At 56.8% G+C, this 23,924-nt stretch overlaps 2 protein-coding genes across 2 annotated transcripts; one reads left to right on the top strand and one right to left on the bottom strand.

The window, feature by feature from the left end:
• The first annotated feature begins 1,877 nt into the window (after positions 1 to 1,877).
• Positions 1,878 to 5,698, top strand: B3GNT8 (UDP-GlcNAc:betaGal beta-1,3-N-acetylglucosaminyltransferase 8). Its single transcript, XM_026009968.2, has 2 exons — positions 1,878 to 1,999; positions 2,416 to 5,698. Exon 2 carries the CDS (start codon positions 2,448 to 2,450, stop codon positions 3,639 to 3,641), a length of 1,194 nt encoding a protein of 397 aa, XP_025865753.1. The 5' UTR covers positions 1,878 to 1,999; positions 2,416 to 2,447; the 3' UTR covers positions 3,642 to 5,698.
• On the bottom strand, positions 4,233 to 23,901 carry BCKDHA (branched chain keto acid dehydrogenase E1 subunit alpha). Its single transcript, XM_026009966.2, has 9 exons — positions 23,756 to 23,901; positions 15,313 to 15,495; positions 15,120 to 15,206; positions 11,128 to 11,236; positions 7,931 to 8,092; positions 6,129 to 6,335; positions 5,788 to 5,929; positions 5,406 to 5,577; positions 4,233 to 4,741 (listed from the first exon to the last, which is right to left on the bottom strand). Exons 1-9 carry the CDS (start codon positions 23,861 to 23,863, stop codon positions 4,571 to 4,573), a joined length of 1,341 nt encoding a protein of 446 aa, XP_025865751.1. The 5' UTR covers positions 23,864 to 23,901; the 3' UTR covers positions 4,233 to 4,570.
• Between the last annotated feature and the right edge of the window lie 23 nt (positions 23,902 to 23,924).

Below are 23,924 nucleotides of genomic sequence, written 5' to 3'. Positions count from 1 at the left end.
AAACTTGGGGGTGGGGACACAAGGGTGTTAGACCAGTGAGGGCCAAGTTCATGTCTGGGCACTTACTAGAGGTACGGAGTTCACTAGCTCGTGTAGCTGAGCGACTCTAGAGGCTTTCTCAGGCCGCTGGCTCAAACTTGGACTCAAGCGTGGTCTCCAGTTCCTGAGGTCAGGAGCTGAGCCACTACTGGCATAATCTTGTGGTGGGGGGGGGACCCAGAGCTCAGAGAGGCTGAGTTACTCAAGTTGGAGCTGCACTCCCACCCCAAACCGTGTTCCCCAAGAAGGCACCTCTTGAGTCACTCTTGATGATGGACTTTCCCTGTTCCAACTGCTGGTGGTTTTCTCCTCCTGACTGAACCCAGACTAATGCCCATAGCAACCCAAACCCTACCGAGACTCCCAACTACCCCCAGGAGGAGCAGTGCCAGCACCCCTGGGAGAAGTTAGAAGAGCCAGGGCAGCTCGAGGCAGGGGAGGGGGGGGGGGGGGTGGGCTTGCCACCTCTCCCAGGCCCAGGGTGGGGGGAGGCTGGGGCCCTGGCTTGCTGCCTTTCCACTCTCACTCCCACTCTCACTTCTATTGCATTAACATCAGACACTTCCTCTGCACTCTCTTCCTCCAGCCTCTCCCATGGGCTCCATTACTCAAACTTGGGAGTTGGAAATCAGCTCTGGACAGATAATCAGCAGCTGCTGACAGACAAGGTGCCAAGGAAGAGATGATCCAGACCGTCCTCCCAACCCAGGGTGGAACAAAGGGGGTCAGGCCCAGGCTCGGTGGGGCCCTTGGTCCCACCCTTAGGCCCAAGGTTCTAGGAGGTCCCAGATAAAGGAGGCCCCGCCTGCTCGCCTCCCCAGACAGCTGCTGCAGCCCCAACAGCAGAGGCCCCCGGAGGGCAGGGATGCAAACACGTGCAAGCACCTTCTCCAGTCCCAAGGGGCCGGATGTGAGCTGTACCAGAGTCGTGGTACAGCTGTGGGCGGGGCCAGAGCAAGGATAGGGATGGATCCCCGCCCCACTAGGCAAACACCAGGCACCAAAAGGGGCGGAGGAGGTGCCAGGGTCAGCTCAGCTGGAGTGCCCCAGTGCCCCCACCCCACCCTCCAGCTTGGCCCCCCTCCCCTCTCCCTCCCATCAGGGCCCCTCCAGCTCCTCCTCGGCTCTGGCCATCGCTGGCGCCCTTCCCAACCCCACCCGGGTCTGTCGCCCACCTGCCTGTGACTTCTCTCTCCTCCCACACAGGGGCATCCAGCTCCGCCTCCCTCCCTACCCTTTCTCCCTACCCTCTTCTCTTCGCCTCCCCCTCCGTCCCTCCTCTCTCTGCCCCCACCTGCCGGGGAGGTTTCCCCCCATCCTGCCTTCCCCACTACCCAGCCTATCTCTCCTCCCCACCAGCCCCTTCCCCACCGCCAACCGACTCCTGCGGCCACAACACACCCCATCTCTGGCACAGCCGACCCATCCCCTTAGCACATTCACTGCCGCCAGTGCCGCCGCCGCAGCGGCCAGGCGCCAGCCCCCCACCTCCCCGCCCAGCTCTGCCACTTTGGGACTCTGCCTGTCCCTGGGCCATCTCGCTACTGCCCAGCCCAGCTCGGGCCTGGCCCTCAGCCTCACCCTCCCTCAAACTCTCCCAGGCCCCTGGCTCTCCCCACCAGGCCTCGCCGGGTCCCCCATCTGTGCCTTGGCCACCCTGCACCTCCCCACTGTCTCACCAGAAAACCAGCCCCAACACGCCAGAGCCCCAACCCTCAGGTTGGCCTCCTGCCCTCCCCCCTCCCTCTCCTCCCTTCCCTTCTCCTCTCCTCCCCTCCGTCGCCCCGCCCCGGCCCCTCCCGGCCCCTGGGGCCCTGGCTGCCTCCCTCCCCGCCCCTCCGGACTGGCTGGGCTGGGCTCCGACTACAGCACCGCTGCACAGCAGGGGCAGAAGGGAGGGAGCGAGGGAGGGCCTGACCAGAGGGCCCGGACGCGGCGCGGGCGGGAGCTGTACCCAGAGGTAAAGAGGAGGGAGCAGGTCCCCGGCCCCCCTTTCCCTGGGGTGGGGATTGTTGGAACGAGGGAGGCTGGGTTTCTAGAAGGTGAAAGAGCTGACCCTGTGATTCTGATTCCCGGTGAGGGAACGAAGAGGGGCTAGAATGGCCCAGTCCCCAGTCCCTGGGGCAGGGTTGCGGAATAGGTCGGAAGAAGGGGCTGGGCTGGGCTAGGCTGGGCTGGGCTGAAAGAGCAGGGTGTCGAAAGAACTGGAACTAGGTTCTGAGGTCCAGGAATAGGGAAGAGCCAGGTCCTGGGCGGGGGCGGGTTTAGGGACTGGGGCTGAGGCTAAGAGAAACGGTTACAGGGGGCTGGACAGGGGGGCTGGCGGAGACTGCTGCCCATTCCTGCACCCCAAAGGCCTCTGTGGCTTCTCTGCAGCTCCCGCGGCCACCCCTTCCAGGCTCCGGGTCATGCGCTGCCCCAAGTGCCTTCTCTGCCTGTCAGCGCTGCTCACGCTCCTGGGCCTCAAGGTGTATATCGAGTGGACATCCGAGTCTCGGCTAAGCAAGGCCTACTGGGGACCCCGGGGTACGGCACCAGGCCCCACGCCAGCCAGCCCCGAGCCCACCTTGCCAGCTAACCTCTCTGCCCGGCTGGGCCAGACTGGCCCACTGCTCTCTGCTTACTGGAACCAGCAGCAGTGGCAGCTGGGGTCCCTGCCCAGGGGGGACAGCGCTGAGCCAGGGGGCTGCCGGGCTTGGGGGGCTGCCGCTGCTGCCCAAATCCCAGACTTTGCCTCCTACCCCACGGACCTCCAGCGCTTCCTGCTGTCAGCAGCCTGCCGGAGCTTCCCACAGTGGCGGCCAGGGAGTGGCAGAGGCCAAGTGGCCAGCTGCTCCGGTACCAACGTCCCCTACCTGCTGCTGGCTGTCAAGTCAGAACCAGGGCACTTTGAGGAGCGGCAGGCTGTGAGGGAGACGTGGGGGAGTCCGGCGCCTGGAGTCCGGCTGCTCTTCCTGTTGGGGTCGCCGGAGGGTGAGGGGGGGCCTGACCTGAGCTCCCTGGTGACCTGGGAGAGCCACCGCTACAGCGACCTGCTGCTCTGGGACTTTCTTGACGTCCCCTTCAATCAGACGCTCAAAGACTTGCTGCTGCTGGCGTGGCTGGGCCGCCACTGCCCGGGCGTGAGCTTCATCCTGCAAGCTCGGGATGATGCCTTCGTACACACACCTGCCCTTCTGGACCACCTGCAGGCCCTGCCACCCAGCTGGGCCCGAGGCCTCTACCTTGGTGAGGTGTTTACCCAAGCCAAACCCTTCCGGAAGCCCGGAGGACCCTTCTACGTGCCTAAATCTTTCTTTAAAGGTGGCTACCCAGCCTATGCAAGCGGAGGGGGCTATGTCATTGCTGGGCGCCTGGCACCCTGGCTGCTACAGGCAGCAGCCCGTGTGGCCCCCTTCCCCTTCGACGATGTCTACACTGGGTTGTGCTTCCGTGCCCTGGGCCTGGCACCCAGGGATCACAAAGGCTTCCTCACAGCCTGGCCAGCAGACCGCATTGCTGACCCCTGTACTCTCCGGGACCTGCTGCTGGCGCAGCCCCTCAGCCCCCAGAACAGCATTCGACTCTGGAAACAGCTGCAGGACCCTAAGCTCCAGTGCTGAGTCTCGGGAGAGCTGGGGAGGGGAGGGTGGGCCTGGCCGGAACCTCTGTGCCCATCCCTGGCTCAGCTTCTCCCTCTGGGCTTTGGTGTGAGGGAGGAATCCTAGACTCATGACTGCCTGAGCCCTTTCTGGGTCCCCCTAGGCAAGGAGCTGGGCAGCAGAAGGCAACAGACTGTTTCTACTTCTTGTTTTTGAAAAATATGTACCCCCTACCCAGACCTAGAGTCGTCCTTCTGCCTGTGGGGCCCCGGAGGAGTTGACAAGAGTAGAGCTCACCCGCACCCTGACCTTCACACTGGACTCCCTCCTCACTCTTACTGAACAGAGCCAGCTCTGATGGCCTCCCAGTTACGTTGCTGAACAGCTGCTTGTTCCACCTAAGGCAGACCAGGAGACCATTTCGGGAGGGCCCCCACCCCCACCCGGTCTGCTGAACCGGACTCTCCAGCTTGCTGAAGTTTCCGGGGGAAGTACACCTCTCAACAGCCTGACCTCCTTTATGTAGAAGGGGGAAACAAGGGGTGGTCCCCAACCAGTCGTGCTAGGCTCTCCTCCCACCTCCCAATCTCCAGGGAACAGACCAGCAGGGGGTACAGAGCCAAATACAGAGTTTATTGGCCACCTGCTGACCACCTCTCACTTTGAGGAGTGACTTCCACAGGCTGACCCACCACGCCCACCCCAGAGGGGCTTCCAGTCCTGGAGGCACCCTGGCCCAGCCCCTGGGAGAAGGCACTGTAACAGGCAAAGAGGGGCCACTGGAGCACCCCCAGGTAACAGCCTGGAGGAGTGGGGATGGGGGACTGGAGCCCTGGCCCCAGTATTTTGGAGGGAGCTGGCCCTGGAAGGAGGGTAGCATCTTGCCACTCCCTTGGTCCCCCAGAGTGGGGCTGCCCCTTGGGGTAGTTGAGGTGGGGGAAGAGTGGGCCTCACTTCTCAAAGTGGTCCAGGGGGTAGTGCTCCCCGTAGGTCTGGAGGTGCCTGGCCAGGGCCTCCTGCTGCTTGCGTAGCTGGGTGGGCATCTCCTGGTACACGTCTGAGAAGAGCAAGTTGGGGTTGGGCTTCGGCTTTCGCTCTGCCTGCTCAAAGGCCTCCATCACCTGGGGGATGGGGGATAGTAGACATGCAGCCTGTGGGATATCAGCGCTTGAGAGGGGTTACCCCCCAGCACCTGGGTTCCCATATAAACAGAGATGAGGATCTGGCAGTGGTGAGAACTAACAACCCCGTCAACTCCCCCCAAAGTTGGCCTCTCCTCTCCTGCACCACTGGGCACTGCCCTAAATGCAAGAATTGGTTTAGCCTCTCAGCAGACCTAGGCGGCAGGCAGTTTAGAGGCAAGGAATCCAAGGCACAGAGGGGACGCGCCTCAGTGATGTCCTCGGGGCCCAAGCCAGGGTGGTCCTAACCACTGGGCACAGTGCCCCAGCTCCCTAGGCCATCGAGGGCCGTGCGTGGACCCGGGTGGGACACTCACACTGCCCCTAACGAGGTCACCTAACCCTCACTTACCCTCTAACAATGGTCCTCCATGTCCCTGCTCAGATATGAGGGCGTGGAGGGCAAGCATCGTGCCAAGGACACAGATAGAACCGGCAGAGGAACATAGGCAGCCCACTGTAGCAGACCACACTTAGGGGCATCACTGGGCTATGCCTGAGCCTCCCAATAACGTGTCCCCCAGTCCTTCCAGGATTCTCCACCATTTCCCACCCCAGAACATGTCCCCTGAGGCATGGGTTTCCAACAGAAGGAGGCCCCCACCTTCTTGCGGGACTGCTTCCTCCAGGCCTTCTCCTGCTCGTCATCCCACCAGCCCCGACTCTGCAGGTAGTGGCGCAGCCGGGAGATGGGGTGGTCCTGCTTGTCCCAGTAATTGACCTCGTCCACTGACCGGTAGGCTGAGCTATCGTCACTAGTGCTATGGTGACCGATCCTGCCAGTGGACAGGGCCAGGTTCAGGTTGAAGCCCCCCATTGTGGGTCAGGACTGGGGTGGGGGCGGTGGATGAGAGGAGAAGGGATGGCAATAGAATAAAGGCAACAAAGGTGATCCAACACAGGTCATGGGGTCATGTTCTGGGGACAGTGACCAATGCAGGGGAGATGGTGTCAAGACCGCAGGGGAAGAGAGGGGAGGCAGGCACCTGTAGGTCATGGCCTCGATGAGGAAGGGCTGGTTCTCTGCCACGGCCCGCCGCCGGGCTTCCTTGGTAGCATTGTACACAGCGAACACGTCGTTGCCGTCCACACGGATGGACATGATGCCATAGCCCGGGCCTCGGGCAGCTGTGGGGACAGAGAGACAGGTTGGACCCCGGGACTCAGATGAGGACAATGAGCAGAGAGCAGGGAGAGGGAAGGAAAGGGGAGCAAGCAAAACAGCATTCCCATGACCTTCCTTGTTCCAAACACCAGGAGGAAAAGGCCCAGGGGGTGGGAGGGAGGGCATGCAGGCAGACTGGGGAGCAGCCTGCTGGGCCCCTACCAATGCCGTCCCCGCGGTACTGCTCCGAGGTGGGCGTGGAGATGGCATAGCCGTTGTTCCGGCAGAAGAAGATGATGGGGCACTCGAGAGTGGCGGCGAAGTTGAAGCCGGCATGTGCATCCCCCTCGCTGGCCGCCCCCTCCCCAAAGTAGCAGATGACCACCCTGTTGGCGTTGGCCCGCTTGGCCGCGTAGGCTGCCCCCACCGCTGTAGGGAGAGAAGGGGGTGAGCAGGAGCAGAGCCACATGCTCTCCCCACCCCACCCAGCTCTGACCTCTCGCCCAACCCCACAACCTGCCTCAACCCTACTCTTGCCTCTCAGCTGACAGCCGCTGCCCTCTCCAGCTCCACAGGCTCCTCTGACTCCGGGCTGTGCTACCCCCCACACCTCTTCCACCTTCACAACCTGGCTAGAATCTGACCCCGGCCCTCTGCCTCTTTCAAGGCAATCTACTCCACCAGTCACCTCTGGCCTGAGTTCCCAGGCCTGAGGAGGCCTGAGCCTCCTCACTGGCCTCCCCACCCCCACCCCATTACCCTAGGATGGCAGATGGCCAGATGCAAGTTAAAAATGGTCAAAGTGTGAACCAGGCTGACATTCCACCCCAGGGGCTCTCTTTCCTAAGGCTCCCATTCCACTCCAGGCAAAGGTCAAAGGCCCAGTTTCCCCTGTATCTGAACCCTTCCTGAACCTCTAAGCCCATCCTGCCGCCACCTCCCACCCCTTGCCCCCAGTTCCGCAGGCTCCTCCTGCCCCTCAAGCAAGCACTTGCTTCAAGACCCCACGTGGCTTCCTCCCCAGCTCCTCTTGGTCTGTACTGAAATGCCACCTGTGGTGTGACCCCCACCTTCCTCCATGCCACACACAGGACTCCCTATCGGCTTTGTTTCTCCCTGCAGGACTTCTCAGCCCTGATCTGCTCCCAGTGCCCCTCCTGCATGCTTACTGCTGGTCTCCCCCACATGGAGGAGGGCTGAGGTGTTGTCTGTCTCTTGTTCACTGAGCCTCACATGATAGCCTACAAATAGGGACTCCATATATTGGCCCACTAAGCAGCTTAATGGTCACTCAAATGGAAGGTAAGGGCCAGGGCCCAGCCTCCTGGAAATCCTACCAACCTTCAAGGAATGTGCCACATCCCCTCACAAAGCCGTCCTACCTGCCTCCCACCTCAGAGGTGCAAACAGCTCCTCATTCCCAGAGCACTATGAACTGACAGGTAAGGTTGGGCTTTCCAAGCAGCCCACTGCTGAGCCCCAGGGACACACCAATGCGTGATTCTTGGTCACTGTGGGGCGGAGCCCAGCCCAACCCTGGACCCCTCAACCAACCGGATGGCAGGATCCAGAGGGCAGGGAGCAAGGTCAGGCTCCAGGGTCTCCAAGCCTGTGGATGCAAGCCTCTCCCCTGTGGGGTCAACTTCCCAAGCTGTCACTTTTGAGGAAAAGACTAGCTGTTCTAGGTATTGTGGACTTCCAGAGTAAGCTTCGGGGGTAGTCAAACTCCAAGGACTGAGGCAGAGCAGGGTCGGGGGCAAGACCCGAGCTCTGGGGCCACAGCCACACCTGAGTCCCTGCTCCTCACTGCCTGCCGGGCAACCCTTGGCAAGGAAGTTGGTATCCGCTTAGTCATGCACAGCTGCTGTGCCGGTGAGGGTGAGCGGATGAATGAACGGGATGGGATACAGTCTAGGACGCCAGGGCTCTCCTGAAGGGGCTCCCAGATGAACGGAGTCTGTAAAGCCTGGAACCGGACCAGCGTTCTGACCCCCACAAGGGATGCAAAGGGGCCGAGTCCTCACCCTGCGGGATCTGCGTGGCCAATGGAGAGGAGATGGTGACGAAGTGGCGATCCTTGCAGCCGTAGTGCACGGGCATCTGGCGCCCCTTGCCCGGGTCGCTGACGTTACCGTAGCACTGGGCCATGAACAGCTCCAGGGGATAGTCTCTGTACATGAGCACACCTGGGGGGAGGGGGGAGGCAGCTGTGTGAGCCTGCGGGGAGGCGGGGGGGGGGGGGGGGGAATGGGGGTGTCCCAGGACACGCTTCTTTCTGTCCAGGCTCTGGCTCCCTGTCCTCCCTGGTGGTACCGGAAAGGAACTGGCCTCAACCTACAGGGGAGATTCAGATGGTTGTGGCAACCAGGCAGGGGGGCAGACTAGAAAGCATAGGCCTGTCCCCAAAGGGAGGTCAGTGTTCCAGCCACCTGACAGCTGCTCAGGGATGCTGGGTGGCCCAGGTCTTCAAAAGAAGGCAAAATCTGGCTTACAGTTGTTGTTTTTTTTTTAATGAGAAACTACCTGCTGTTTCTGTTTCAACTAATAAAATTACTTCAGAAGTCATTCTCTTAACCAAACAAAACTACAGGCTGCTGGTGCACAACTTCTGAACCAGAGAGACAATATTTGAATCTGCTTATGATGGTAAAATCCTTCCTTCAAACAAACCCTCACCACCAAACGGAACCGCTCTGGGTGTAGGGGGTCTTGCCTGCTAAGTCAGAGGACAGGAGTTGGTTGAGATGGTCCTGGGATGAGCAATGACCCACTATGGGCCACCTGAAAAGGGAGGGGATTGTCACACCTGCACCTGAGGGGCCAGGCTGGGGTTCCAGGACACCGGTAGAAACACCCAGAACCTGAGCATTACAGAGCAGCTGGCTGGCGCAGGCATTTCCAAATCTTTTCCTTTACTAAAGGAACTCTTTCTTCACATGGTGACATAATGGGGGTCACATTCTACAGGAGTCACATTCTGTGCAGGCTGTGCACATCTTCCCTGAATAACTACAATATGAGGGATGCCTGGGTGGCTCAGTGGTTGAGCATTTGCCTTCGGCTCAGGTCCTGATCCCAGGGTCCTGAGATCAAGTCCTGCACCAGGCTGGGCTCCCTGCAGGGAGCCTGCTTCTCCCTCTGCCTGTTTCTCTGGCTCTATGTGTCTCTCATAAATAAATAAATAAAATCTTGAAAAAAAAAAATTAACCACAATATGAGAATAATGTTTCGTGACAGGCGCCTTCATCCCAAGCACTTTCCAGAGGTTAACTTGATTAACAACAACCCCCTGAGGGTGGTGAGATTATTCTCATTTACAGATGAGGAAACTGAGGTAGGAGAGCTCCCTTAACCAGCTTGAGGTCACACCACGAAGTGACAAGTGGTGGAGTAGAGTGCCCGGGGCCACACAAAACTTGCATTTCACGACTAAGCCTGCAGAAGAGCAGGGTAGGCGGTGGAAGGGAGTAGGTCTATTTACCAGCTAATGGGGTGCCACCTCCGAGATACCCCACACCCACACACACAGTAAGCATCGCCCAGACAATTGGCTCTGCAAGCTTGCACTTGAAATGGAGGTTGGGGTGAGGAGCGCTGGGCGTGACTTCAGCTTTCACCATTCATGTAACTAGATGTGGGATTTCCTGTCATGCAACACACACTCACACAGAGTGCCCACACCGTATATAAAACAGATCAAAGGGGGGATGCTCTGGTTGAAACAGGAAAAGGGAGCTGTGTGGAAGGGGCTTCCTCACAATGCGGTCCGTGGCCCACCACATGAGAATCAGTGGGTGGGGACATTACAAACATAGCGTCCTGGCCCCAGGGCCTGGGTGGTTCTGACTTGGCCCAGGAAACCGCAGGCCCTGTGGCAACTACTGCTCTAGATGGAAACGGTGCGGTCTCTGAGCTCCTCTTCACGAGTGTCCCTTCCTGCCCAGTTACCATGGTCGGCAATCCATGTACATCCTTGGTTCATACCAAACAGCCCCGCGTACGCAGTGAGTGAGGGCTGACTCCTGGAGACCCCTGCTCCACCCCATAAGGCATGTGGCCTGGGTACTGGGACTACATGTCCCGGGCTTTCTATCACCTGACTCAGACAAGGAAACATGGCTGCTGGGCGGCTCCTTCCTCCAGCGGGGTCTAGGCAAGTAAAAGGCAGTAGAGCCCCCACTGCTTCCAGCATTTAGAACAGCACCGTAGCCTATGAGAGCTCAGTGAGTGCCAGCTACTGGTCTGAGCACCGTTGCTCTCCCCACTTCATCACTGGGGACTGAGAGAGGGGAGTGGCTGCTGAGTCAAGGCCAGGTACAGGATTCAGTAGTTCCTTCCCCAGCGACTGTGCATCCCACACAGCTGCTCAGACTCAGGGGCTCCTTGCAGAGGCCTCAGCACAGGAGGGCTCCCTCCTGCAGGGCAGCCAAGGACCGCCGTGGACCAGCTTGCCCCACCAGCCTGCATCCCTGCTGAAGTGAGGGTGAGGGTGCAGGTGAGAGGCCTGCACATCGTCTCCAACTCTGAGCGCTTACCCAGTGCCAGGCCATGTGCTGATGGCTTTGTATCCCCTGCCCCACGAATCCCCCCCATCACCCCTCAGTGCTCATGGGTCTGCTTCATACTTCCATCTCCTCTCCAACCCTTCCCTCCTGTCACTCACTCACTCAGAAGGGGCCAGATCCTCCCTGGAGCTGCCAGGTCCCTCCCACCTGCTCTGCTCCCTAAAGGGCACGGTGCTTGGGAGAGGCCAGGAGTGCCCCATACTATGGATGGGTCCCCGTGTGTGCCCACCCTGGAGCCAGGCCTGTCCTGACTGCATGCTACCAGCACCCCCAGGGCAGGGGTCACAGTACCATCATCAGTTCTGTATCGGAGACCAGAACACGGAGGCTCACAGAAGGGAACGGACTTGCCCCAAATCTGACAGCTGGTAGCCGGCAGAGCATGGAGCAGCCACTAGCACAGGCTCTTCCGTACAGTGCTGCCTGGCCTCCAGATGGAGGAAGCCTGCCTCCACAAACTCCTGCCCCCGGCTTCACTCTTTCTTGCTCGGAAAGCTCTTCCTCCAGCTCCTTAGACCTCTGTGGCATCACGCTGCTCCTGGACCAGCACATGGCTAGCTGATGTGAGACTAGCCTTCCCACCAGGAGGCACTGGGCTGACCTGCCTCCGTGGGGACCACAGACTCAGGCCTCCAGAATCTGGAGAGCAGACATACCTGCCTCCCGGTACTGGCCAAACACCAGGTCCGTGTTGTCCAGGGCTGCTGCGCTCCCCACATGCGTCCCTTCCTCGCCATAGTTGGTCATGTAGAAGGAGATCCGGCCCTGGGGGGTGCAGGAGGGCCTGGGCTCAGTTATGTTGGCCAATGGCAGGGAACCATCCAAATAACTGAACCAACTTCTGGAGACTTCATCAATCACCAGACACTTCCTGGGCTGGCCCCACTGGGGCTCCCACCTTCACAGAACTGCCAGATTGGTGAAAACCAGAGTGATGGAGCTGTGATAGGGAAGCCCACATGGCTGTCCAGCCCACCACGAGGGGCACCAAGGAGAAAGGCCTGAGCCCAGCAAAGCTGGGAGTAGATGCAGGCTTCCAGGCAGAGGAAGCAGTAAAGGCCACGAGGCAGGAATGGCTGGGATAGTAAGTGGGAGGAGTGCGGACAGGCAACGTGGGAGAGGCAATACCAGGAAAGCTGTGAATGGCACACCTGAATTTTACCTTGAGAACTGCACCCACGGCTCTCCTCAGGGGAGTGACCATTTAGAAAGGTCTCTCTGGCAGTCAGGTGGGAAAGGGATGGTGGAGACGGGATGGAATGCAGCCCAGCCAAGCAGGAGGGGGTGGTGGCCTGGCCTGGCCTGGCCATGGCAGGAGGAGCAGAGGGGTGAGTCTTAAGCAGAGTCAGAGCGCCAGGGAGCAGCAGACCCTACCAGCTGGCCACACCAGTGCCCTGAATGGACTCCTTTCTCCTGAGCCCCCCAATCTCAGAGCCTGGAAAAGTCAAACATCAGGTTCCCAATCTCCCTTATAACCAGAGGTAGCTGCGGGACACAGTTCTGGCCAGAGACTTAAGTGCAGGTCTGCTTTTGCTTTCTTGATAAAAAAGAGATGGGTGTAGCTGGCGCCAGTCCTTCTTCTGCCTGGCACACAGCTGTGAGGCTGGACCAGGGGCAGCCATCTTGTGACAATGAGGCAACAAGTGTGGGATGAAAACCAACTCGCCCACGATGGTAAAGCAGAAAGGTAGGAAGTCTGGGCTCCTGATGTGGCACCAAGTAGCAGAATGGATTTCTAACTAAACCCACAGGGACAAAGTAAATTAGATGGGAGAAAGTTCGGTGAGGCAGAGAAAGGAGACAGGAAGGAGAAGCAGGTCTCCAGTTTGAACAGATGGGTAGATGGTGGCACCCTTTGCTGAAAACCGCTCTAAGGGAAAAGGTCGCCCAGGTCAAGTTTGGACAGGCTGAATTTGGTGTACGACATAAAAGGCAAGAAGCCAGGTAGATCTGGGGCTAAAAAGTGAAGTCCAGCTGGAGAGTTGGAGAACCTCTGGCATAGAGCCAGAACTAGGCTCCCCAGCACCATGTGAACAGTGAGAGCTCAGGTGAAAGAGCCCTCTGCCCAGTCCTCATGTGTTCTACAGGGATGGCTTTCCATGTGGTGGGAGAACTAGATGAATACTACCTTCTTCTAAGTGGGGAGCCAATTAAAAGTTAATTGACCTCCCACAGCCACGTGGGCGGATGCTGGCTGCTTAAGGTCTGGGAGAGCTGTGAAGAGTGCTGTGGGAGGAGCCTGAGTGCCCTCCCACCCAGGAAACAGGACCTGGCTGGTGGCAGAGGTCACAGTTTGCCTCCCCAGTATCCCACCTCCCTTCCCATTTGCTAACCGAGACCTCATTCCACAGGCAGCAACTGCCTGGATGGAAAGACCACATTTTGGGCACACCTGGGTGGCTCAGTGGTTCAGCATCTGCCTTTGGCTCAGGGCGTGATCCCAGGATCCTGGGATTGAGTCCCACATCATTCTCCCTGCACGCAGCCTGCTTCTCCCTCTGCCTATGTCTCTGCCTCTCTCTGTCTTTCATGAATAAATAAATAAATATCTTAAAAAAAAAAAAAAAAAAAAGACCACATTTTGGGCTTGGGCTCCCTTGTAGCTGGGAGGGACCAGTGCAGTGTCAGATGCTACTGGGTGGGACGGTCTGCAGAGTTCTAGAAAGGGGAGTATGAGGAGATACCTGGGACATGCCATGTCTGACCTGCCAGCTTCCTTCACTTCCTGCCTGGAATGAGGCATGATGGAGGGAGCTCCAGCGGCCATTTGGTTCATGAAGGGCCCTTGAGGCTAGAAGCCAAAGCTGGGTCTCCAGTGACATCGTGGTGCCACCATACCAGCCCCAAACCACCTGTTCTCAGAATTACTTTATAGAAGACAAAAACCCAACTAATCTGTTTAAGCTATTGCATTTGTTTCTGTTGGGATTTGGAGGGAGCTCAAGGGGAGGTCCGTTAGTTACAGCTAAAGAGAAGCCTAGCTAATACAAGCTGAGCCTTGACATATGAGTTGATCTTACTGAGGCCTCCTCTGTGGCAGCCAGTGGACAAGGGGCTTTATGTGCTGGGCCTCACAGAATCCCTACCCCTACCTTGCTATCCCCACTTGTCAACATCCTGAAGAGACTGAGGCAGAGATGGGAAACATCGCTGCCCAAAGTCATAGCTGTGACTGGACCCATATTGGCTGGATTCCAAAGCCCGTTTGTGCAGCCAACACAGGCAGGAAGGAGCCCGGGCATGTTGAGAGGGTGGGAGGGGTGGCCTGGCCTAGTGATAAGGCTGTGGAGAGGGGTGCAGAGAGCTGAGGCCACAGGGGAACAGGAAGGGCCAGACCTGCCCCTGTGGGCTGTGAGAGCCATGGGAAGTTTCTGAGCAAGTTTCAGGGTACAGGTACTACCCTAACTTGGAAAAACTTGCACATAATGTCCTGTGAGAGGGAGTCTGGTCAGAACTGCCCTAGCCACTGGGCCTCAGGCTTTAGTCCAAGGGGGATGGTCTGGGGGGGTGACACAAATGCAGATTCTCAAGCCCACCCCTACTCCTGACCTACTCCTGGGCCCTTGGGTGGCCACTGCCCAACGTCCTTCCCCCCTTTCCCACAGAAACCCCTGGGCGGGACAGATTCCACTGCTATCTTTACTTGATTTCCAGGGATGGACACATGGTCCTCCTGGCCAGGGGCAGGCTCACAGCAGGGTCTGTGACCAAAGCCCAGGCAGTGAGCATTAATCCTGGCCTTTTGCTGGAACATTAGGAAGCAGACATTCTATCTCTACTGCTAAGCAGAAAGGGTAATTGCTGTGAGGTGGCAGGGTGATAACAGCTAATATCTACTGTGTGCTGGCTAAACACCAGTGTCGCTCTTCCTGAGGCCATTACATATGCCACCACTTGTCTTTAAGCCAATGCCATGAATGAAGTACAGACGAGAAAACTAAAGACCTGACAGAGTAAGCAACCTTCCCAGGGCCACAAAGCTAGAGAGTGACCAAAGGAAGACTTCAGTTATAAAGTCCTGCTCTAGAGCCCCTACCCTGATCCCTTCTCTGCCACCTGTCCTGGAGCCTAGACTTTCCAGAGATCACTGCTGCCTGAGAATGAAGGAAGCCAAGACAGTAGAAAAGACACTTGGACAGAGAAACAGGTCTAATAACATTGAGCATCTTGGATATAGCTACACCTGAAACAGGACCCTCTGGACTTGAAGTTATTTGAGTCAATAAATGGTCTCTTTGTTGACACTGCTCTGACCGGGTCTCTGCCCACGGATACGGACACGGCTGAGGCTCACAGCACATCTGACATGGGCACCCCAGGAAGCACAGAGGGTCACTCTGTTTCTCAGGACTGTGAGCTCCCAAGTGAAAGGCCCATCAAGTCTTCCTGCCTGTCCCTTCCCAGCACAGCCATGCCCCGAGCCTGGAACATAGGAGGGTTTTTTAGAGATCTGGTCCATCCCCCTGCAGCACCCTTCCCACACTCCTCCTTCAGAGTACCAACAGAGCTCCAAGAACTCTAAGCATCCCAAGACAAAGGATCTCCATCCCACCTTCTCCTCCTTGGGAGTTATCTTCTGGCCCAACAACAGGCAGGGTGACCTCGCGTCTTTCCCAGCACCCCCCAGCGCCAACCTGAGTCCACGCACCTGCCGCTGGGACTCGTAGAGGATGCGGTCCATGGTGTTGAGCAGAGTCATGCTCTTATAGAACTTGAGCACCTTCTCCTGGGGCAGCTGCGGATGGAGGCACAGACAGATGTGGGGCAGCTGGGATCAGAGAGGAGATGGACAAGGGACCTGGGCGTGGGGGGCACAGGGTGGGAAGGAGGGGGCCTCTCACGTGGGGATCCTCGCTGGGGTTGATGATCTGGCCCTGCCGGTCCATGACGCGGTAGACGGGGATCCCAGAGATGACATTGGGCTGGATGAACTCTAGCTTGTCTATGAACTCCGCTGAGGCCCCCGGGAACTGGGGCTTGTCATCCAGGGACGGGAAGTGCTGCTGCTCCTGTCTCTGGGGGTGCTGGGGAGAGAGAGAAGAGGGTGGTGATGGGGATACCCATGTCAGGAGCAGCAGAGGTTCCCCTGACTCGACCTCATAGCAGCAGGCAATATGGCCTGGTGGTTAAGCCACCAACGGCCCCAGAAGATCCTGGGGCCTGACGCACAGGGTGTGGATCCCAGCTCTACCACGTTCTTCATGTGTGACCTTGGGCAAGTTACTAGAACTTCTTTATGTCTTGGTTCCTCATCTGTAATATTTGGGCACAGATACGCTCTATCCTACAGGGTGGCTGTAAGGATCAAACCACTCAGTAGAGTAGTGGCTGGCTCAAGAACCAGCAGCCATTCTCCCAGAGGCCCAAACTCTAGGCATCAAAGGCCCCCCCAGTCTGGCCAGACACCCCCTCTCTGTCTCCCACTGCCACCACAGGCGCGCGCACACACACACACACACACACACACACACACACACCCAGTGCCCTCAAGTTGGCCAGATGGGCTCTTCGCTGACTCTGCACAACCAGAGCAGCTGCCCAGAATAGAGCACGTCTGTGAGCTTTCAAGGGTCGGCCTGCCTGGGTTCAGATCCCTTGCTAGGTGACCATAGGAAAGTGACTTCTCCTCTCCAAGTCTCTCCTTTCTCATCTGTAAAAGGGAGACCACCTCATGGAGCTGCCGTGACGCTTAAGGGAGATCATACACAACAGGAGAGGACTTAGAAGTTGAGCAAATGCTTGGGAAAGTATTAACTGTCACTTCTACCCCCACAGGGCTGCACCCACCTCTTCACTAGAATATCTGTCATGCCCTACCCCTTGGCCCCCCGGCAAACTTCCACACTTCAGTGATCTCCGAACTCCAGTCCTAACCCCCATCCTCCAGGCCCAGACTGACTCCTTCAACAAATATTTAAGCACCTGCTTTGTTCCGAGCCTTGTGCTGTGTTCTGGGGACCTAAAAGAAGCAAGACATCTGTCACTGCTGCCCAGCAAGTATGGCTGAGGCTGATTCGTCTTTGCCAGAAAGAAGCCTTGAACATGGCAGAGCGGAAAGGAGCCAGTTTCTAAAGAAGCAACCTGAGAGCTGAGAGCCGGGGACAGCTAGAAGTCAGGGAAGGAGCCCCAGAGGCCGGGGTCACAGAACATGCAAAAGGCAGAAAGTGAGGGACTGGATATCACTTGCGGATCCCAGAGAGTGGCTGAAGGGGCCCTGTGGGGGGCACAGCACCTCCTCAGCTGGCTGGGAAAGCCCTGGGTAAGATCACTGAGAAGCCTCAAGGTGCTATGGGATGTGTACCAACCCCATTTCTCGGCCCTGGAGCTAGGCAGCCTTCAACAAGTCTCACCACTGCCACTGCTCCCCTGCATCAAGGACTTGCTGGCTGCCAGCTGAGCTCTGTACCCACAACTTCACTGAGTGCTCAGAGCGTTTCTGAGGTACAAAATACCTACGATGGCCCTTGAGGAGGAAGCCAAGATATTGGGAGGCAAAAATCACCTGCACCAGAGCTAAAAATTTGTGAGTCAGGACTGAGCTTTCCAATTCAGGCTGGGCTCACATTCAGACCCCAAGGCCCTGCTCCTCACCCCAACTGCCACTGCTGCCCCGGTCATGGCCTGCTCATCTACAGCTCCCTGCCCAGGGCCACCAGTGATTGAGGCTTCACTTCCAAGAGGAGCTCAACAAGCGTGGCCCAGTCCTCCAGGCGCTAGATCTCACACGGGTGTGTCCAGGTATGCCACCCACTCCCCCTCCTTTCATTGCCCAGGAGAGCATCTGAGCATCCAGGGGGGAAGTATGAGCACCGGGGCATTTATCTGCATTTGTGGCTCTGAGGAAATCAAGGAAATGACACTCCCCATGGCAGGGCAGGTCCAGGCCTGACAACGGGCAGCAGACTTCTCCCCTTGCGCTTGTGAGGGAAGCAGCTGAACGCTGGCCACCTGCACGCCTCTCCCCTCCTGAGCACCCACCCTGTCAGACCTTTTCTTTCCGTCCCCCTGGAGGATCTGCAGTCTGTGACTGCCTCCCACACAGACCACAAGCTCAGTGAAGGCAGGGAGCGGGTCCAACTCGGCTGACACAGCAGACATTGGACAGGCCATTAATGAAGGGACAGATGAATGAACAGTTAGGTTCGCTGGCCTCAGGCCAACTGACGTGGGTGCCAGGATCTTAGCTCACTGTGTGGTTCTCTGCAAAACACCTTGTCCCTGGGATACCTGGGTAGGTCAGCGGTTGAGTGTGTGCCTTTGGCTCGGGGCGTGATCCCGGAGTCGAGTCTCGTGTTGGGCTCCCTGCATGGAGCCTGCTTCTCCCTCTGCCTGTGTCTGTGTCTCTGCCTCTCTCTCTCTCTCTGTGTCTCTCATGAATAAATAAAATCTTTAAAAAACAAATAAACAACAACAACAACAAAAACCACCTTGTCCCTGTGAATTTCCCCATCCGTGGAAAGGCTGCATAGGGCTGTTGCAGAAAGTTCCTGACATGAGGCACACAAAAGGCTCAGGACAGGCATGGGACATATTATGAGGTCAAAACTTGGTAAAAAGGAAAATAAAAATCTCAGATGGCTAGGAACGGGAAACAGAAAATGACTGGCTCTTTGGGAAGAGGACAGGGAAGAACTGGGGAGAAGGTCTGGCAGCAGGACACACCGGAGTGTAGCAGCAGACCATGGAACCCAAGGGCGGCAGCTTAGGGGCCAGCAGAAGGCAGAGGACTGAAAACAGACTGGGCTGTCAGGGCAGGACTCTGCCTGCCTCCGGAGACTGGAGAGCTGCCATCCGGGCACCCTGGCGCACCCCCACATTGGCCTCAGGCCTTGTGGGAGTGCAGGGGGGGGCCTTTCCTTCCTGGGCCTGTGGAAACGCTGGGGCGCTGTGCTCACTGGGTGAGCGGCCAGCCCTGAGGAAATGCTCCCCCTTGGGAGGGGTGGTAAAATGCCCACGAGGAAGGATGTGACTCCACCCACTTTTTCTTCAGATTGAGGTGGGGGGTGGGGATGGCTTTGTCCTGGTGGCCAGTAACTTACAATGGCAGAGGCTACAGAGATCTGCACAAAGCTTTCCTGCTAATCCCCTCTGGCCACACAGGAAACAGAGAGGCCTGCTCTGGATGGTCCGACTGCCCAGCAGGTACTGAGGTGCCCCCTGCGGGGCTACTTCCTCTGGTGCGGCTGCCAAGGTTAAGGTTAAGACTCCCTGCAGAGTAGACTGCAGCCTCCTGACTGCATAACTAGAGCTCCCTGAGCCTGTTTCCTCCTCCAGAAGCTGGGGTATGACCACCAATCTCACAGGTCATGACGGGGACGAAAGGAGGTGGTGTGTGCAGAGCACTCAGCCTGGAGCCCTGCACATAACCAACACTCAGCAAACACAGGCAGCTCGTATTGTATTTGATGATCCTTACTGTCAAGCAGGTAGCTACCAAATAGCACCAGGCCAGGCCCTGAACGGGCTGGAGGCGAGTGAGAGCCAGGTGACCAACCCTGAACACATAGGTTACAGTCAGGGCCACGACAGCCAAATGGTTGACCACGCAGCAGGGCAGGGTGACGGACTCCAGGGCTAAACTGCCTGCTCGGTCTCCTTTCCAGCAGCAGCGTCCCTGCGTGTCCCTGAGCCTGCGTCCCCTTGTGGAAAGGATGAGAACTGCTACTCCACAGGCCTGGGGTGAGGTGGGTACAAAGTACCTACTGGGGCTCTAGGTGGAACTTGTGCTACCAGCATCAGAAGGAACATGAGGAAAACCTTTCTGGAGAAGGGGAATTTTGCTGAGGCCTGCTGGACCAGCAGGGGTGAGCCAGGCAGAGACAAAGGGGAGGAAGGTGCCAGTCCCCTGGAACTACAAAGGCCGAGGCAAGAGGAGAGATACTGGGAGACCCTGGGGACCTGTAAGGCTGTGGCAAGTTAGTAACAAGAGCTAACTCAGTGCCACATAAAGCACTTCCTTGACACTTCTGTGCTCTCTGAACCCAGTGAGGCAGGCACTACTGCCTCACTTCTGTAGAACAGAGATGGCCCCAGTCTCAGAGAGGTAAAGGGACTCGTTCAAGGGCAGGGAGATCACGAATGATGTCAGCCTATGAAGCCAGGCAGCCTGACTACAGCTGCCTTAGGAGCCTGGAGAGAAAGGTGGGGTCCAGTCGTGGACAGTTTTGTGGATGTGCCAGCGAACTGAGTCCTCTGCATCTAAGATAGCTAAGGTCACTCAGACCCAGGGGCTTCCACAGCACTACGCCGCCTGGGGCACTGCTAGTGGAAAGCCCCGAGGGAGGACATCCTTTCTCTGACCACACCAGATTTACTATCCCCGGAGAAGAACTGCAGCCCCCCACTTTTGAGACCTTACTGAATGCTTGGGATACATGGGAAGTGCCTCCTAAGAACCATTTCCCTTCATCTTCACACCTCTGAGGGTGGTACTACTGCTGTCCCCATTATACAGATGGACATTGGGGGACGGGGTAGGGGGGAAGGGGTCAGGAATGCTTCTCTGAGGAAGTGGCCCTCAGCCGACACTTAAAGGACCATATTCCTACAAAGGCCTCCAGGTGGACAGAGCTTATCCAAGGGAAGGAAAAAGGACCAGTGGGGCTAAAGCTCAGGGAGGGAAGGGCACAGTGAGAACTGAGGCTGGCCCCTCCACCCCAGCTTCTCCAGCCCGGAAGGCCCCAGGCAGAAGCTGCTCATACACACCAAGGCCAGACTCAGCAGCATATTGTAAGACTTGAACCAAAGCCCTATGGCTTCTCCTGGCAGCCTGGTACTATGGGGAGAAACTGGGCTTCAGAGTCCAGAACTCCAAGTTCAGACCTCACCTCTCTGGGCCTCGGTTTCCCCACTCATCATAGGAGAAAACACCTTGCAGTGTGGCTGTATTAGATAGAATAATGGTGTGCAATGGCAGTGTAAATCATAAAGCATTTCCTGATGTGAAAAACGCAGGCTAGTTCCTTCAGACACCAGTCAAGAGGGAGATGGACCCATATGGTTAGGAACTGGTAATGACCATCTCCATTCGTGCCTCAGCACACACTGGGCACCACCACTTGGGAGATAATGCACAGGGCGCTAGAGCACTGGGGTCCCCAACAGGCTGCCTCCGACAGCTGGGTGGAAGAAACATCATCACTGATGATCCACACAGACTGAACTCTAGGTGTTCCCTCCCTCCCAGAGGAGGGACTCCAGTCATCCCCCCTGCTAAGCTCAAAGAAGTGAAGTGACATGGCTGGGGTCCCTCTTGCTTTCTGGGGTGGTGGCTGAGAGACTCAGGACTCCTTGACAATTAGGTTTCCTTTCTCCTCTTCTCCCTGAGCACTAAAACATCTGCTATCAACTGGAGGGGGAAGGAGGGAGGAAGGACCAGGCAAATGCCTCCCTGAGCTACAGGGTGTTTAGTCAAGAAAGCGATGAATGGGGAGAGGTAAGCAGGCAGAGATGAAGTCAGACAGCCCCAGCCTTTCCCCCAACCCCCCTGCACCAACAACCCATCCGTCAGCTACAACACAGCCTCTCAACCTTCCTCCAAAGCACTATCTCTGGGCTCAGCCTTGATGGGCTGAAACTGCACCATCCAATGTGGCAGCCACCAGCTACTTGTGGCGACTTAAACTCATTAAAATTAGAAAAAATGAAAATGTCAGTTCCTGGGCCATATTAATCACATTCTGAGAGCTCAGTCGCCATGTGTAGTTAAGTGGCTACTGTACTGGACAGCACAGATCCAAAACTTCATCATCGTCGCAAAATGTTCCAGTGGATAGATCCTGGTCCATAATCAACCCCTAAATTGATTAGGGATGCCTGGATGGCTCAGTGGTTGACCCCCTGCCTTGGGCTCAAGTCATAATCCTGGGGTCCTGGAATGGAGCCCCAAATCAGGCTCCCTGCTCAGTGGGAAGTCTGCTTCTCCCTCTGCCCTCAACCCCACTCATGTGCACGTGTGTTCTCTCATTCTCTCTCTAAATAAATAAAAATTTAAAATACTTATTTAAAATCTTCTTTGAGGGGATCCCTGGGTGGCGCAGCGGTTTGGCGCCTGCCTTTGGCCCAGGGCGCGATCCTGGAGACCCGGGATCGAATCCCACGTCAGGCTCCCGGTGTATGGAGCCTACTTCTCCCTCTGCCTATGTCTCTGCCCCTCTCTCTCTCTCTCTCTGTGTGACTATCATAAATAAATAAAAATTTAAGAAAAAAAAATAAATAAAATAAAATCTTTTGACTAAATGCCATTACTCCTTCCCTTCACTCAAAAGTCTCCTTTTTAATCTTAGAAAAAAGAAGTAGGAGAGGGGTGCCTGGATGGCTCTGTTGGTAGAGCATAAGACTCTAGTTCCCTGCATGGAGCCTGCTTCTCCCTCTGCCTGTGTCTCTCATGAATAAATAAATAAAATCTTTTTCAAAAAATAAGTGGGAAAAATAAAAGTGGGGAAGAAAAAAAAAACAAAAAACAAAGACTATAAAAAATACATAAATTTAGGGCAGCCCCCGTGGCGCAGCGGTTTAGCGCCGCCTGCAGCCCAGGGCATGATCCTGGAGATCCTGGATCAAGTCCCACGTCAGGCTCTCTGCATGGAGCCTGCTTCTCCCTCTGCCTGTGTCTCTACCTCTCATTCTCTCTGTTTCTATGAATAAATAAAATATTTTTAAAACTTTTAATATATAAATTTAAAATAAAATATAAAAGGTAGATATCTGAAAGACCCCTCCAAAACCCCTATCCCATCACCCACCAAAAAGAGGGGAGTCCAGAGGGAAAAGTAATAGGGAGAGGGAACCAGGAAGGAAACATTTAATCAGCCTCAAATGACCTTTACCTACTTTCTGCCCTAGTCCTGCCCACCTCCTCCCCACAGGCCCAGCCAATGGACTAAGGAGGACTGGGATTGGACAGGCAGGATCTGATTGTTCCAAAAAAAAGTGACAAAGAACCGCCTAAAGGCACGAGGCTACCCCACCCCCAGCCTGCTCCAGGAACCCTCCCATAATCACCTGCTTTGAGGACTCCTTTTCCTATCTATTCTCCCTCCTCTCAAACCTGGCCCATCCTCTCTCCCCCGCTCCTTCCCTGCTCTTCTCCCTAAAGTGTCTTCCCATAGATTCTATCTTCCTTCCCTAATGGATTAGGGAATCAGAGGGTCAGACCCAACCCCACAAAATCTTGGCGCTTTTCCCACCAAGGGCCCTCACCTGTTCAGGTCCGACCAAGGTCACCTCCTTTCTTCTCCTGATCTCCAAGGTCAGTTTCTCTCCCTTCCCTCCACCCTCACTTTCAACAACAGTGACCAACATTCCTATTGCTTGTATCAAATACCAGGTCCAGTTCTCAGCACATTACATACTTGATTTTTACCACAACCCTAGGATGCGGTCAGTTAGCATTTTAGAAAGGGGAACGCGCCCCTCTGTTTGAGGTCCGGAGGGGCAGTCCTCTGTCCAGCATGTGGGGGACAGGAACCCGCCTTCCCAAACACTACTCTCTGACCTGGGAAATTTCAGTTCATGGTTCTTCCGCAGCCCAAGGCCTCTCTCCCTCTGAACGAGCTTCCAGTTAGACTTCCGCTGTGTGAACTTACAGTTTGCAGCATCAACCCAAGGGAATTCTGACACTTTTGATAAGAATTGAGGCATCTCTCAAGTGTTACCCAGAAATGTGGGTGGGATGACCAGGTGGCTCAGTGGTTGGGCGTCTGCCTTCCGCCCTGGTCCTGATCCTGGGGTCCTGGGATGGAGTCCCCCATCAGGCTCCCTGCAGGGAGCCTGCTTCTCCCTCAGCCTGTGTCTCTGCCTCTCTCTGGCTCTCATGAATAAATAAAATCTCAAAAAAAAAAAAAAAAAGAACAGTAGTAAAACAAACGCAGCGCACTATAAAAGCCCGCGTCGGAGAACCTGATCTCTCTTTCTCCTTCCTGAGGGGGAGCCACACCCAGAAGCCTCAGCCTCGGGCAGTCGCAGTCTCCAACGCCTGCGGGGCAATGCCTCGCCGTCCTACCGTGTCCCTCCACGCGGCCCCCCGTGGGCATGAGTGGCAACTAAAGCGGAACTCCGTCTCTCTCTCCAAGTTGTCTCCCTCTCTCCGGGCCCACAGAGGAGCTGCCTCACTTCTCCTCTCCTGAGGGAGTGGAAGTTCTTCCCGAAGGTCCTCACGGAGCAGCTCTCTCAGCCCCGGTCCCTTCTGTGACAGCCCTCCGCTCACTCCCTGCACGGACCCCACGTCGGAAGACGGCGTTGACATCCCTGTTCTCCCTCGGGAAAAACTCCCCAGGTACTCACAGATCTAGCCAGCCCCCGAGCCCAAGGCCGGCGCAGGAGCAGGAGACCAGCCTGGCCCAAACCTCGACTCGAGCCCCAGACCCTCGCTGCCGCCGCCGCCACCGCCATCTTGGCTCACAACCCCTCAGAGCTCCGCCCCTCTCCTCGGCTAGGCTGGGGGCTGCCCCTT

This window comes from Vulpes vulpes, chromosome 1, assembly GCF_048418805.1.
Source record: "Vulpes vulpes isolate BD-2025 chromosome 1, VulVul3, whole genome shotgun sequence".
NCBI classification, from domain to species: domain Eukaryota; kingdom Metazoa; phylum Chordata; class Mammalia; order Carnivora; family Canidae; genus Vulpes; species Vulpes vulpes.
This window is presented reverse-complemented; position numbering and strand designations above follow the sequence as displayed.

Bases quoted from the DNA above. Each gene is read 5' to 3' on its own strand.
- BCKDHA (XM_026009966.2), bottom strand. From the start codon at position 23,863: ATGGCGGTGGCGGCGGCGGCAGCGAGGGTCTGGGGCTCGAGTCGAGGT. The intron at 15,496-23,755 runs GTGAGTACCTGG...CTCTCTCCCCAG, and splicing joins CTCGGGGGCTGGCTAGATCT to CACCCCCAGAGACAGGAGCA. The intron at 8,093-11,127 runs GTATGTCTGCTC...CCCTCCCCCCAG, and splicing joins TGGCCAGTACCGGGAGGCAG to GTGTGCTCATGTACAGAGAC.
- B3GNT8 (XM_026009968.2), top strand. From the start codon at position 2,448: ATGCGCTGCCCCAAGTGCCTTCTCTGCCTGTCAGCGCTGCTCACGCTC.